Source organism: Bombina bombina, chromosome 4 (assembly GCF_027579735.1).
Source record: "Bombina bombina isolate aBomBom1 chromosome 4, aBomBom1.pri, whole genome shotgun sequence".
In the NCBI taxonomy this organism is placed as follows: Eukaryota; Metazoa; Chordata; class Amphibia; order Anura; family Bombinatoridae; genus Bombina; species Bombina bombina.
In genome coordinates this window covers 998,583,485-998,595,988 of record NC_069502.1, presented here as the reverse complement: position 1 = coordinate 998,595,988, position 12,504 = coordinate 998,583,485, and the positions used below count along the sequence as shown (strand labels likewise).

Sequence of the window (12,504 nt, the reverse complement as noted above, 5' to 3'; positions counted from 1 at the left end):
AATTTTAATTCATCTGTGTAGGATGTATCGTGGTATTATATTTCACTAAACTAGAGCTCTTGATCAGTAGTTTGAATGCAAAAAGGTGTCATTTTTCACACAGTTGAGATATTTATAGGAAATGACATCATACAGACTCTTATAAAATCAGGTAGTAGTCACTGGCCTTGATTCATAAGTATTCAGAGAATTCTCCAGTGAGACAAGTCCCTACAGTTCACTTGCTAATATGTAGCGTTAGATTAGTAACATTTGTTGAGCTTCTTCAAACTTTCATGAATCTCTTCAATAAAGTAGGATAGGATTTTAACAGATCTGTACTATTTAATACGTTTTATATCATTTTAAGGTAACCTAAAAAAAAATCCTGCGTCTTCTATATTTCTTAAAATAATAAAAAAAATTTGCAGAGCCCAATGGTCAAAGTCGATGAATAATTTTGTTTGATGTGGCTAATAGTTATAATTATTATTTGTATTGATTTTTAAAAAATTATTATTATGTATTTAAATGCACATTTCACCGACATAAACTATTTATACAGTTAGTAGCATAAGTAGATTATTAATATTTGCATTTTTATTTGGAAAGAATATAACAGACATTCTAAAATAGCATAATTGCATTAAATATTTTATATTTGTCTAAACGTTTAATTATGTGTGTAAATGTATAAGTGTATTAATGCATGTAATACACAATTATTATTATTATTATTATTATTATTATTATTATTATTATCTACAGGTTAATTGTAGCAATAAGCAATAAAAGTACATTTTAACGTGATATCTAAACTGTTTCAAATATTTATATTTTTAAATAATTCGTTTATCAGAATCATCTGCAATTACTAAAAGGGAAAAGAAGTTTTGGAAAGATTTTTTGAAATGAGACAATTGCTGAAGAAAATTGATAATACGTTTTTTTAGTTTAATGTTCATGTGAAAAGTGACCATTTTCCTAGCTCCACGTCTGCAAATAAACAAGCGTTAGACTGCTTAAAATTAGAACTAGAATGAGAGGATTTTATTTTACAAAATTTAGAAATACAACACCTACAACATTCATATTTAAATTGAATTAAGAATTTAGCTAAAAAAAAATCATTAAAATGTATTTGAATTTTGGCCATTTCTGCTGATAATCAATTAAATTATTTTCCCCTTCTTTTCTGAGTGTTTCATGAACATATAGATTGTGTTATATTGAACATGCTTTTAAGAAATCTGGTTTTAAATAAAAAAAAAATAGAAAAGGAATGAGAGAGAACTGTTCCATACCGTAAGTTGCTTTATGATGTTAAAAGATTCTAACTAAAAGGTAAAATATGGGGCGTGTGTATGCATGTAATATATGTATTTATGTGTTAAGTGTATGTATGTATGTGTTTAATGTGTGTATGTATGTGTTAGTGTATGTATGTATGTGTTTAGTTTATGTATGTATGTGTTTAGTGTGTGCATGTATATGTTTAATGTGTGTATGTATGTGTTTAGTGTGTGTATGTATGTGTTTATGTATGTATGTGTTTAGTGTGTGTATGTATGTGTTTAGTGTGTGTATGTATGTGTTTAGTGTATGTATGTATGTGTTTAGTTTATGTATGTGTTTAGTGTATGTATGTATGTGTTTATGTATGTATGTATGTGTTTAGTGTGTGTATGTATGTGTTTAGTTTATGTATGTATATGTTTAGTTTATGTAGGTATATGTTTAATGTGTGTATGTATGTGTTTAGTGTGTGTATGTATGTGTTTAGTGTATGTATGTATGTGTTTAGTGTGTGTATGTATGTGTTTAGTGTGTGTATGTATGTGTTGTGTGTATGTATGTGTTAAGTGTGTGTATGTATGTGTTTAGTGTGTGTGTATGTATGTGTTGTGTGTATGTATGTGTTGTGTGTATGTATGTGTTTAGTGTGTGTACGTATGTGTTTAGTGTGTGTGTATGTATGTGTTGTGTGTATGTATGTGTTTAATGTGTGTATGTATGTGTTTAGTGTGTGTATGTATGTGTTTAGTGTATGTATGTATGTGTTTAGTGTGTGTATGTATGTGTTTAGTGTGTGTATGTATGTATGTGTTGTGTGTATGTATGTGTTAAATGTGTGTATGTATGTGTTTAGTGTGTGTGTATGTATGTGTTGTGTGTATGTATGTGTTGTGTGTATGTATGTGTTTAGTGTGTGTACGTATGTGTTTAGTGTGTGTGTATGTATGTGTTGTGTGTATGTATGTGATTAGTGTGTATATGTATGTGTTTAGTGTGTGTATGTATGTGTGTATGTGTTTAGTGTGTGTATGTATGTGTTAAATGTGTGTATGTATGTGTTTAGTGTGTGTGTATGTATGTGTTGTGTGTATGTATGTGTTGTGTGTATGTATGTGTTTAGTGTGTGTACGTATGTGTTTAGTGTGTGTGTATGTATGTGTTGTGTGTATGTATGTGATTAGTGTGTATATGTATGTGTTTAGTGTGTGTATGTATGTGTGTATGTGTTTAGTGTGTGTATGTATGTGTTTAGTGTGTGTATGTATGCGTTTAGTGTATGTATGTGTTTAGTGTGTGTATGCATGTGTTAATGTGTGTATGTGTGTATTTAGTCAAGTGTATGTATGTGTTTAATATGTGTATGTGTGTATAATGTGTATTTAATTTAAGTTTCAAATGCATCTTAAATACTATGAGGATTTTGGAACTTTCACCCGCAAGTGTATATGAAATTGTATGTAGAATATTTATTATTTACTAAATTAGCACTGCAAACAATACATTCTCTGCTTATCCTGAAGGACATATATTAAAACTCACCTGGTCTGTTGCCCCACATTTATATGGCATTATTGCCCTATAATTTGTACGTTTTTAGTTTGTCTGCTGTCCTACGTTGGTAAAACGATTAATAAAAAACAATGCGAACAAAGCATTTGATTAATTTGGTTTAATATGCTATGTATTGAGCAAGCTGCACAGTGCCCGTGTATTTTTAAGGGATTTTGTTTTCATTTTTGTTGCTTCTTTTGTAATTATAAGACACGGTGATTAGGCTCTATCCCTGCTGATTGTTGCAGAGCTCTGGAGGGGCTGGCAGGTGGCTCTCTGCCTGGAAGGGAAAGATCACCCCATGCACCCAAGGACATCTAAGAAAATCACATAAAGGGAGCCTCAAATCCAATCCTACACCCCCTTCCCATCCCCTCATTCAGTCCTGGCAGACAGAACACTTGCCCAATGCCCGGAATCTGCTAGCTGTGTGCCTATACCTAATCAGCCTCCTGCTCTCTGTCATGTGACTGTAGGGGTGGAAGCCTTAACCACAAGAATTTTAATTAAGTTTAATGCAAGAGCATACATGGTACTGACTCCCCCCACTCACTAATATGTATGACATTGATTACACTGAATATACTCACTAATATGTATGACATTGATTACACTGAATATACTCACTAATATGTATGACATTGATTACACTGAATATACTCACTAATATGTATGACATTGATTACACTGAATATACTCACTAATATGTATGACATTGATTACACTGAATATACTCACTAATATGTATGACATTGATTACACTGAATATACTCACTAATATGTATGACATTTATTACACTGAATATACTCACTAATATGTATGACATTTATTACACTGAATATACTCACTAATATGTATGACATTTATTACACTGAATATACTCACTAATATTTATGACATTTATTACACTGAATATACTCACTAATATTTATGACATTTATTACACTGAATATACTCACTAATATGTATGACATGTATTACACTGAATATATTGTTGGACTTTATACCTTTAAAATATATTTGTAATGTGCATAGTGCAAGCGTTAAATGAATAGACTTGTTGAGTTCTACAGACACTTATTTTAATCTATAGTGTTTTCCTGGAAATTAGATATTACTCTTTTTCTATGCTTAGTAAACAAAATCAGGTTGTGGAACACGAAAGGAAAACAAACGAATATGTGTTTTCTTGTTATTGTTAAGGAAAAGTTTTCTGTACATAGATCTTAAATAAAAGAAATTCATTATTAGAAAGTTATTCCAAAGTTTGTAATCTCAGTCCCTTTCTTGTTGAAGCAGACAACAGTGTATTGCTATATATCAGGAAATTAATACCCCTGGAAAATTGCTATATATCAGGAAATTAATACCCCTGGAAAAAATACATAAAACATAAAAATATTTAATAATCGAGCCAATATTTTTTTTTGTTGAGTAGCAAAATAAATACAATTACCAAAATCCTTGACAATTGGTTTTATCTTATCCTAGACTGTTTATAATTATATTATGGTAGTATAAAAATAGATAGTATAAAAATATATGTTGTCATTAAAGAACTTGTATCTAAATGTCACCTATATTTGTTATTTTTTTTTTTTTTATATAGAAACAAAGTAAATTATAATAGTTACAAGTGCAATGTGGAATTAGCTCTATATTATACCTATATTTGAACATATGGCAATATTTTTGTTTAATCCTCTGTAGCTAAGACAGATATTACATGTTGGAACGAAACAAAGAATAGGTTTTGTAAACAATATCTAAATTCGCATTTATGCTTTAAATGCATTAACAAAGTAAACTGAAACCTGTTTACTACTTGTCAATATGCAACCGCCAAATATTGATTTAATAAAATTATTAAAAAGATACAATTATTATTAGGCATGTAGCAAGAGCTTAGGCAATTGAGTGCATATTCTGAACAAGATTTAAAGAAAAAAAAATGTATATATATAAAAAATATGGTAACACGAGTTGTGATCCTATTATAATAAATATTAAACACCGGCATATGCCCTAACCATTAGGCACCCCAAAGTTGAATACTGGGCAGTTCATAGGGGGTCTGTTCTTGGCATCTAAATCTGAACGTGGCATTTATTAATATATTGGTACACTTTTTTCAATTACCATGATCTGTATTAAAATAACTATTAACATAAAAGCTCAATACACTGCTGTACAAGTGTGTGTGTGTGTATATATATATATACACACACACACACATTGATTGGAGTAGCGGTGTTAGTCCAGAGATTTAGATATCAAAATAACAAGAGTATTGCATTGAGCAATGATACTTTTTTTATTGGACTAACTATACATTTATAAGTTGACAAGCTTTCAGAAGAGTTCCTTCCTAAAGAAAAGGATAAAGGAAGGAACTCTTCTGAAAGCTTGTCAACTTATAAATTATATATATATATATATATATATATATATATATATATATATATATATATATATATATATATATATAGTGTTTCAATAAAAATTATATTTTATCAAAATTTTAAAGAACACTGATATCACATATTGCTGGTTTACTTGTCTAGACTCTAGAAGGTCGTTTCCTTAGCATTTCAAACAGTATAACTACTATATATTCTACTACTATATATTCAAGCGAAATTTTTTGTTCTTTATGTATTGGAAATAAAGAATCACATAAAAAGCAGGGGTGATAAAGGCATAAAGCATGACACGGACAGTTTCTGGTCATTAGTTTGATTTTTATTATGGGATTGGTATGTAGATGTGATGTTTTCTTACATTGGAGGTGATTGTGCAAGACCATGTTATAAAATGTACAAACTTTGTTTATTTCACCAACACAGGGACAGACAGATCCGATTCTCTAGTGACACAGATGCAAGTGCTGTTGGGTATATTTTGGGATAACAAACTCATCATAAAAAAAAAAAAAAAAAAAAATATGACATAAAAGGTAAATTGTAAAGATATTACATAGTGTAAAGCACATACAGGATTTGTATATATAAAAAAAAAAACCTATATATGTGATCAGTTGGCATTTACTGACAACTATTAAAATAATTTCACCTCGATGTAAGATGCAAATTGTGTAATTTATTCGTGAAATCTGTGTGTTTTCAGTACCTTTCAATTCATTATTTTCCAGTGGATAATATTGATTTCAGCTCGATTTAAATAAATATAGTTGGTCTGGGTGTGACTGTTAGTGGATTCAAAACACTAAGTCGCAAGTCATGAAGATATTGACTTTCTGGATATGGGATCGTTATTTTATTTTTTTATTTATTTTTTTAATTCATTTTGGGCTTGTGTTAGGAATTAAGGGTCCTAAATTCAAACCAATAGCATCAACTAAAAATAATAATTGGGTCCTAGTAACGGACCTAATGTGTATATATTCCAGCTGCTACAGACAGCAAGAGGCTACAGTCCTACACGATAGAGCTATTATGAAAACATATATACATAGTGTGCAGATGGGGGGCACCCAGGCCTGGTCACCCATCTATATACGTTTAAAAGAATGTACAGCTTTGGATTATCAAGGCCAAGATGAGGGGTATGTCTTTCCAGTACAATCATGGAAAACAAAATATTACAGTCCAAATCAAAAAGGTCCAGATGTGAATAAATAAAATCACAAAACTGTAATATACAGTTCTTGAATGACAGTCATTTTTACGGTCCATTTTTTACAGGCACAAAATGATTTGATAATTAGAGAAGCTTTGTCCATCCACAAATAAAAATAATATTGTTTATTAATGAAATTTTTTTATGAATGTCATCTTCAGATAACTTCAAGGAGCTTCTCATTGTCCGATACATTTTTATAGATCTATATTTATATATCATGGGGCTGTTAGACCAGCCTAGGTTTGTGACTTGAATCACAAGACCTGGAACCTCCATGAGGCCTGATCTTTGTAGTCTAGACAATCCGTGGAATTGAAGTTGAGTTTCCAAGAAGAGGCCGCAGCTGCTTGGTCCTTGTAGTCCAGACAGTCAGAAGAGTTGAAGGGCAGTCCTGAACTGGCATAGCCCTGGTGATGGTGGTGGTGGTGATGGCTAGAACTTTGGCTCAGGTGATGATGGTGGTGGTGGTGACTGGACATAGAGGAGGGGGTCATGGGGCTGAGCTGGTGGGGGTGATGATGGGAGTGCATGGGAGCCAAGTATGAGCTGCAATCCACACCCCCAAAGTAAGAGGAGGAGGGGGCAGGGTACCCCTGTGTGTATCCTGCAGCCTGACTGTAGGACATGGGATAGGATGTTGCAGATGAGGAGCCTGAACGCTGCATGCAAGAGGCAGAACTTGGGCCCAATGGGTCTGCAGAGGAGGCCGGTGCATTACCAGGAGAAATGGATGCTGGGCTCCATATTGAAGAAGTTGCCGAAGTGCTACCATTCAAGGAAGGCACAGAATTACCCAGACCAGGATTACCAGAGGAATTGGAGCTAGAGGATGATGAAGAGGATGATCCTGAACTAGTCACTGCAGGTGGGGTGAATTGGCCGCTGCTCTCGGAACCAGAGCTCTCCCGCGCAGGACTGCATTTCTTTTTAGTCGGCCGACTCTTCACCCCCGCGGCGCTGCTCTGTTGCTGCTGTTGCTGTTGCCTGCACTTAGCCCTGCGGTTCTTAAACCAGACCTGTAACAAAAAGGGGATATTCAGTATGGATGCAATTAATTATATTATAAGAGACCATGAAGAAGAAAAAGGAAAAAAAAAAAAACAAAAAAAAAAACAGACTGCATTTTGTTTTGTTTATGCAATGCAACCATGCATCAAACGATACTTTTATGTATACAAACAATATATCACCATAAGTACATAAGTCATACAAGCAGAGTAAAATGTATTACTGATATTATTTAGAACACCTTTTCTTTTTTAACAAGCAAAATGTACTGAAAGGTTATACAAATTATGTGTGAAGTATAAATGTTGTATTCTATATTTGTAGAACAAATCTTCTACAACTTCATAATTTATCTTGCAGATATTTGAAGGTGTATGATAGAGATACACACTGATTAGGGTGCAGTGTTACTATTCCTGAGTATGGGGGGCATCAAGTTACGCACACGGACAGTTATTATCATGAGTATTATTTTAACTGGAGCACTGGGCCCGCCCTTTACGTACGCACAGAGCGTGAGGTTTCATTTGTGCGGGAGCGTCACTTTGGCTCAGTGTTGTTGGATATCATTTCCCCTCAGAGTTCCCGCGTCTGTCTGTATCCCGCTTGTAGGCTCTCTAGGAGGGGGACTTACGGATACTGACTGGAGCAGAGTCCGTATCACCACCAACAGAGTGGCACAGGGCAGCTCTGGGACTGTGCTCTGAATAGTAGATGGGCACTGATAGCAGGTGGCACTCGATACCCAACACCGCTCTGTACCGGTCTCATCCCTCCCAAATGGGGGGGGACTAATTTATGTTACCGCGTTTTCCCCCTCATTATCCTCACCTGCTCGTTACTGACGCCATCATTACTAAAACGACTTCGTTTTTGACCGGATGCAGTTTATTCTACTAATCTTTATTTATTTGCAGAACATTTTAATTCTTTATTTTCTGAATCAAAAAGCCTAGAATAATTTTTAATTTAAACAAATATATATTTAAATGGAAACAAGACCATGGTTATTAAAATGATTGTACTAGATACAGTTGGTATTTTTTATGCAACTGAATTAATAGCTACAATAACTTCTAGTAATGGGGGGGGCCTTAACTTTATGGCGGGAAACTCAGAGGAGGGGGGGGGGTTTAGTCACAATTATCAGTAATTTTGTCACAGGTACGAGTTTTGGGGTAAAAAAAAAAAAAAGTCAGGTTTGAAGAGGGAAGATCTGAGAAACACAAAGCTCTTCCATCATTGATTTTGACAGCTAAAAACACGATACAACAATTAAAATAGTTGAATAATCCCAATGAGCTGTGTGTCACACAGTCTCTCATTGTAATGCAGAGCTCAAGGCTGGCACAGAACGCGTTTCAGGAAGTTATATAAAAAAAAAAGTTTCTTTTGGTTCTGCTCAAGACGACGATATTTATTTTAAAATGTTATTGGTTTAATGGAGAAAGGTTTATAGGGTTCCGTATAGCCAGAGTGGACCTTTTAAACACAAACAATCGTTCGTGTTGGTGAGAAGTGACAGTAATCTCACAGGAATGTTTCCTAATTAGACTAAGGCGCGGGCATGAGTTTACCACTCTCTGCCAGTTTCATAACTCACTGTGTGGCAATGCGCATCAATGGCACATCCCAAACTGCCCATGTTGGTATCAATCTCAATAACTATTTGTAGCACCTGGGGTCCAAGTAGTAAAAATAAATAAAAATCAGCACCTAACCTGGGAGCCCAGCAGCACTGGTTACTTCCATATTGTAAAACAAGAGAATCTCAAAAATATACAATGTAGGCATTTTAGACTGAGGCGGGAAAGTTGTGTAAATTTTGTTTGTTACTTTTAGCATTATATGGTATATTGCTAAATTCTAAACAAATTATATATATAGTTTTTATTCCTACCATAAGACTAGTAGTTGCAATATATGATACAAATAAGGGTTCACTTGTAATCATTTACTACACCTGGAGAGAGGAAAATAAATGTATGTGGTCTGTGAGTGAGCCAATAAGGGTAATAACAGTGTATTTAGGGCATGGGGTGGATTCGGACCTGTACTCTGGATTCAGGTAGGTTAATCTTCAGTGCCACCTCCTCCCTCATGAAGATGTCTGGGTAGCGAGTCTTGGCAAACAGAGCCTCCAGCACATCCAGCTGGGAGCGGGTGAAGGTGGTGCGCTCTCTCCGCTGTTTCCTGGGGGTAGCTGGGGACAGAAAGACACCGTCAGCAAGTACAGAACAGTCTATATTAGGTACAGGGAAGCCATAAGCAGGGCTGTATCATCTCTATAGCACAGAATAAGCAGTCAGCTGGGTAAAAAAACAATATCAGTTACACACTAGAGTTAAATGTGGCGGAAAATATACCCCATTAGGAATAGAGTATGATAAACAAAACACACACACACCAAAATATGACCATGTACTCTTATACTAAGCTTAGCTATCCAACCAACACACGACCCCCATGTATTTAACTTATTACTGTACAGAAAGCCTGGACTCCCCCAACTTCATAACCTTCACGCAGAAACATGGTGCAATTTACTACACATAGGGCTATGATGGGCACAGTAGTCACCTACAGTCATGCAATGTATTTAATGTGTCTCAGTGTGGATTAATAACTATGTAATTAATGTTTGTGCACTTAGTTTAAAATGTCATGGTTAAATATATAACCATATGCTACACAAATGTTCAACATAATAAAGTGCAATGAGAATCACGATCCTGTCTAAGTCCTAACTTTATTTGTAACCCCCCCCCCCCAAAAAAAAAAAATAATAATAAAAATATATAGGCTCATCTGAATAATATCCCATAAAGAGATATTACCATAAATAGATATATGTACAGATTGTCCTTTCCTCTGTAAAGCAACCTCTTCTGAACAGAAACCCACTAATGATTAATTAACATTAAATAGGTAAATTAACCCCCAAACCAGAAAGATCTCGGACAAAATACCTTGGGCTTTTGCTAGGCGTTTCATGGGGCTATAAACTGTTTACATATCTTTAAAGAGAAAGAAACTAAAGTCACTAACCTATTCAAAATAAACGTAGGTAATTAAGCAGGTAAATTAGCACTGCGATAACGAGATAATAGTACAATGATTGGTTTTATCTGCCTATTTAATCTGAAGTGATCGTTCAGCACCAAAACTATAGCTACACAACAAAATACACTAATTAAAACCCATCCACTCAAACAAATGTAACAAAGATTCGTAATTGAATTAAAATTAGAAACAGTACAATTTCCCAGACACTTATTCCCTGATAGTTAAACTACAGGACTTAATGTAAGAGTTGTATACCTGTAACAGGAACTGAAACTATACAGACTGCAGAGGCCTTATCTAAACAATTAACAAATAATGCACATATTGACAAGACTTCCTGTTTCAGTTAATGTAAGGGTTGTATACCTGTAACTATACAGACTGCAGAGGCCTTGTCTAATAATGCACATTTTAACAAATGCAGAATAATCAATTTGACAATACATATATGATCTACACTGTAAGCAGTGACCTTCACATATTTCAAATGTAAATGTTACCGTTTGTAGATAAATACTTTTTCAATAAATCAGTCTGAGTTAATGTTATTTTCTGTGGCTGCTGCAATCACACACATATATATATATATACATATATATATATATATATATATATATATATATATATATATATATATATATATATATATATATATATATATATATATATATATATATATAATTGTCTACATTCAAATGTTTAAAAACTATTTGTAAATAGGACCGTAAGTGGCTAAAAACACAATTAATCAAACAAAAAAACAGTCCAATTTACTGTACACAACTAATAACGTGGCACTATTTGCAAGAAGGTCTACAAGGCAACCACCAACAGCAGCCTATGTTCTAATAATCGTATAAACGCAAAACACGTACAATGCTATTTTATGGGGTAATGGTGCTATATAAATACACATTCTATTATACACACTTGTTTGATTACATATCAGTAAATACAAGTTTACCAATAATTGCTCTGTAAATGTCTGAACTTATAGTCCAGCTTATGTCCAATAGGTATAAGTTAATTAAGTTCACTAAACCCGTAAATAAAATAAACCATTAGATTTTTTTTTCAGTGTAAACACAATGAACCCTTTAATATATTGTTTATTACCAGGATTTCTAAAATATACATACATATTTATGTTTTTAATTTTACTACAGTGTGTTAAATTTATGGTGTTAACACACCCAAAATCTGACTAATTTCGGGAGGGGGGGGGGGATATATTAATTGTACCATAGCTTCTAAAAGAGTAAATATATATATTTATTCAAAAAAAAAGTTCTAATTCTGAATAATATATTTATAATTTGTTAGTTACATTTTAGCTATGGAAAATATACAGATTTTATTTTATTTTCTTTATCAGAACAAAACTAGTAAAAAATAAAATTTCTGATAGATGGATTTATCCTGTTACTAAACATTTAGCTAAAAATAAATTTATATTTATTAAAACCCAATGACTAAAAATGTTACACAATAAAACCAACTGTTTTTCTGTGACTTAGTGGTGCCTTTCTATCTATCCCACCCAGAAGTGCAGATCAACCCCTGGGGTTCAGTGCAGATGGGCCGGCAGGTTTTGGGTTCCAGGTTATAGAGAGGCTGTGAACCTTACCTGGGTACCCCACCCCTGGATGCAGTAAATCCATAGCAGGCCCTGTCAGCCCCAAGCCATTCATGCCATAGGGGGGCTGTTTGAGGTATGACATCATGCTAGTAGCTTTATATGGTTCCCCAAAAGTATCCACAAACGCAACGATCTATTTCTTTAGGAGGAAAACAACAGGTTCCTTTATGAAACACGTCCCCCGTACTCCAAGTTTGGTCTCAAATAACTGCAAGAGAAATTAAAAATACGTTAATGTTGTGTTTTAAAAACACCCACACCAGAAAAGTGTGTATGTGTATATATATATATATATATATATATATATATATATATATATATA

General features: G+C 33.6%; 1 protein-coding gene across 3 annotated transcripts; it reads right to left on the bottom strand.

Annotated features, from left to right (window-relative positions):
• Window positions 1–6,723: 6,723 nt before the first annotated feature.
• On the bottom strand, window positions 6,724–12,355 carry OTX1 (orthodenticle homeobox 1). Of its 3 annotated transcripts, none has more exons than XM_053709320.1 (4): window positions 12,126–12,355; window positions 9,529–9,680; window positions 7,301–7,485; window positions 6,724–7,231 (listed from the first exon to the last, which is right to left on the bottom strand). In XM_053709320.1, the coding sequence occupies exons 1-4, from the start codon at window positions 12,265–12,267 to the stop codon at window positions 6,724–6,726; spliced, it is 987 nt and encodes a 328-aa protein (XP_053565295.1). In that variant the 5' UTR covers window positions 12,268–12,355. The 3 variants fall into 3 exon arrangements, with proteins under 3 accessions (XP_053565295.1, XP_053565296.1, XP_053565294.1); XM_053709321.1 differs by having other exon boundaries at window positions 12,171–12,355; XM_053709319.1 differs by having other exon boundaries at window positions 6,724–7,485; window positions 12,171–12,355.
• Window positions 12,356–12,504: the final 149 nt, after the last annotated feature.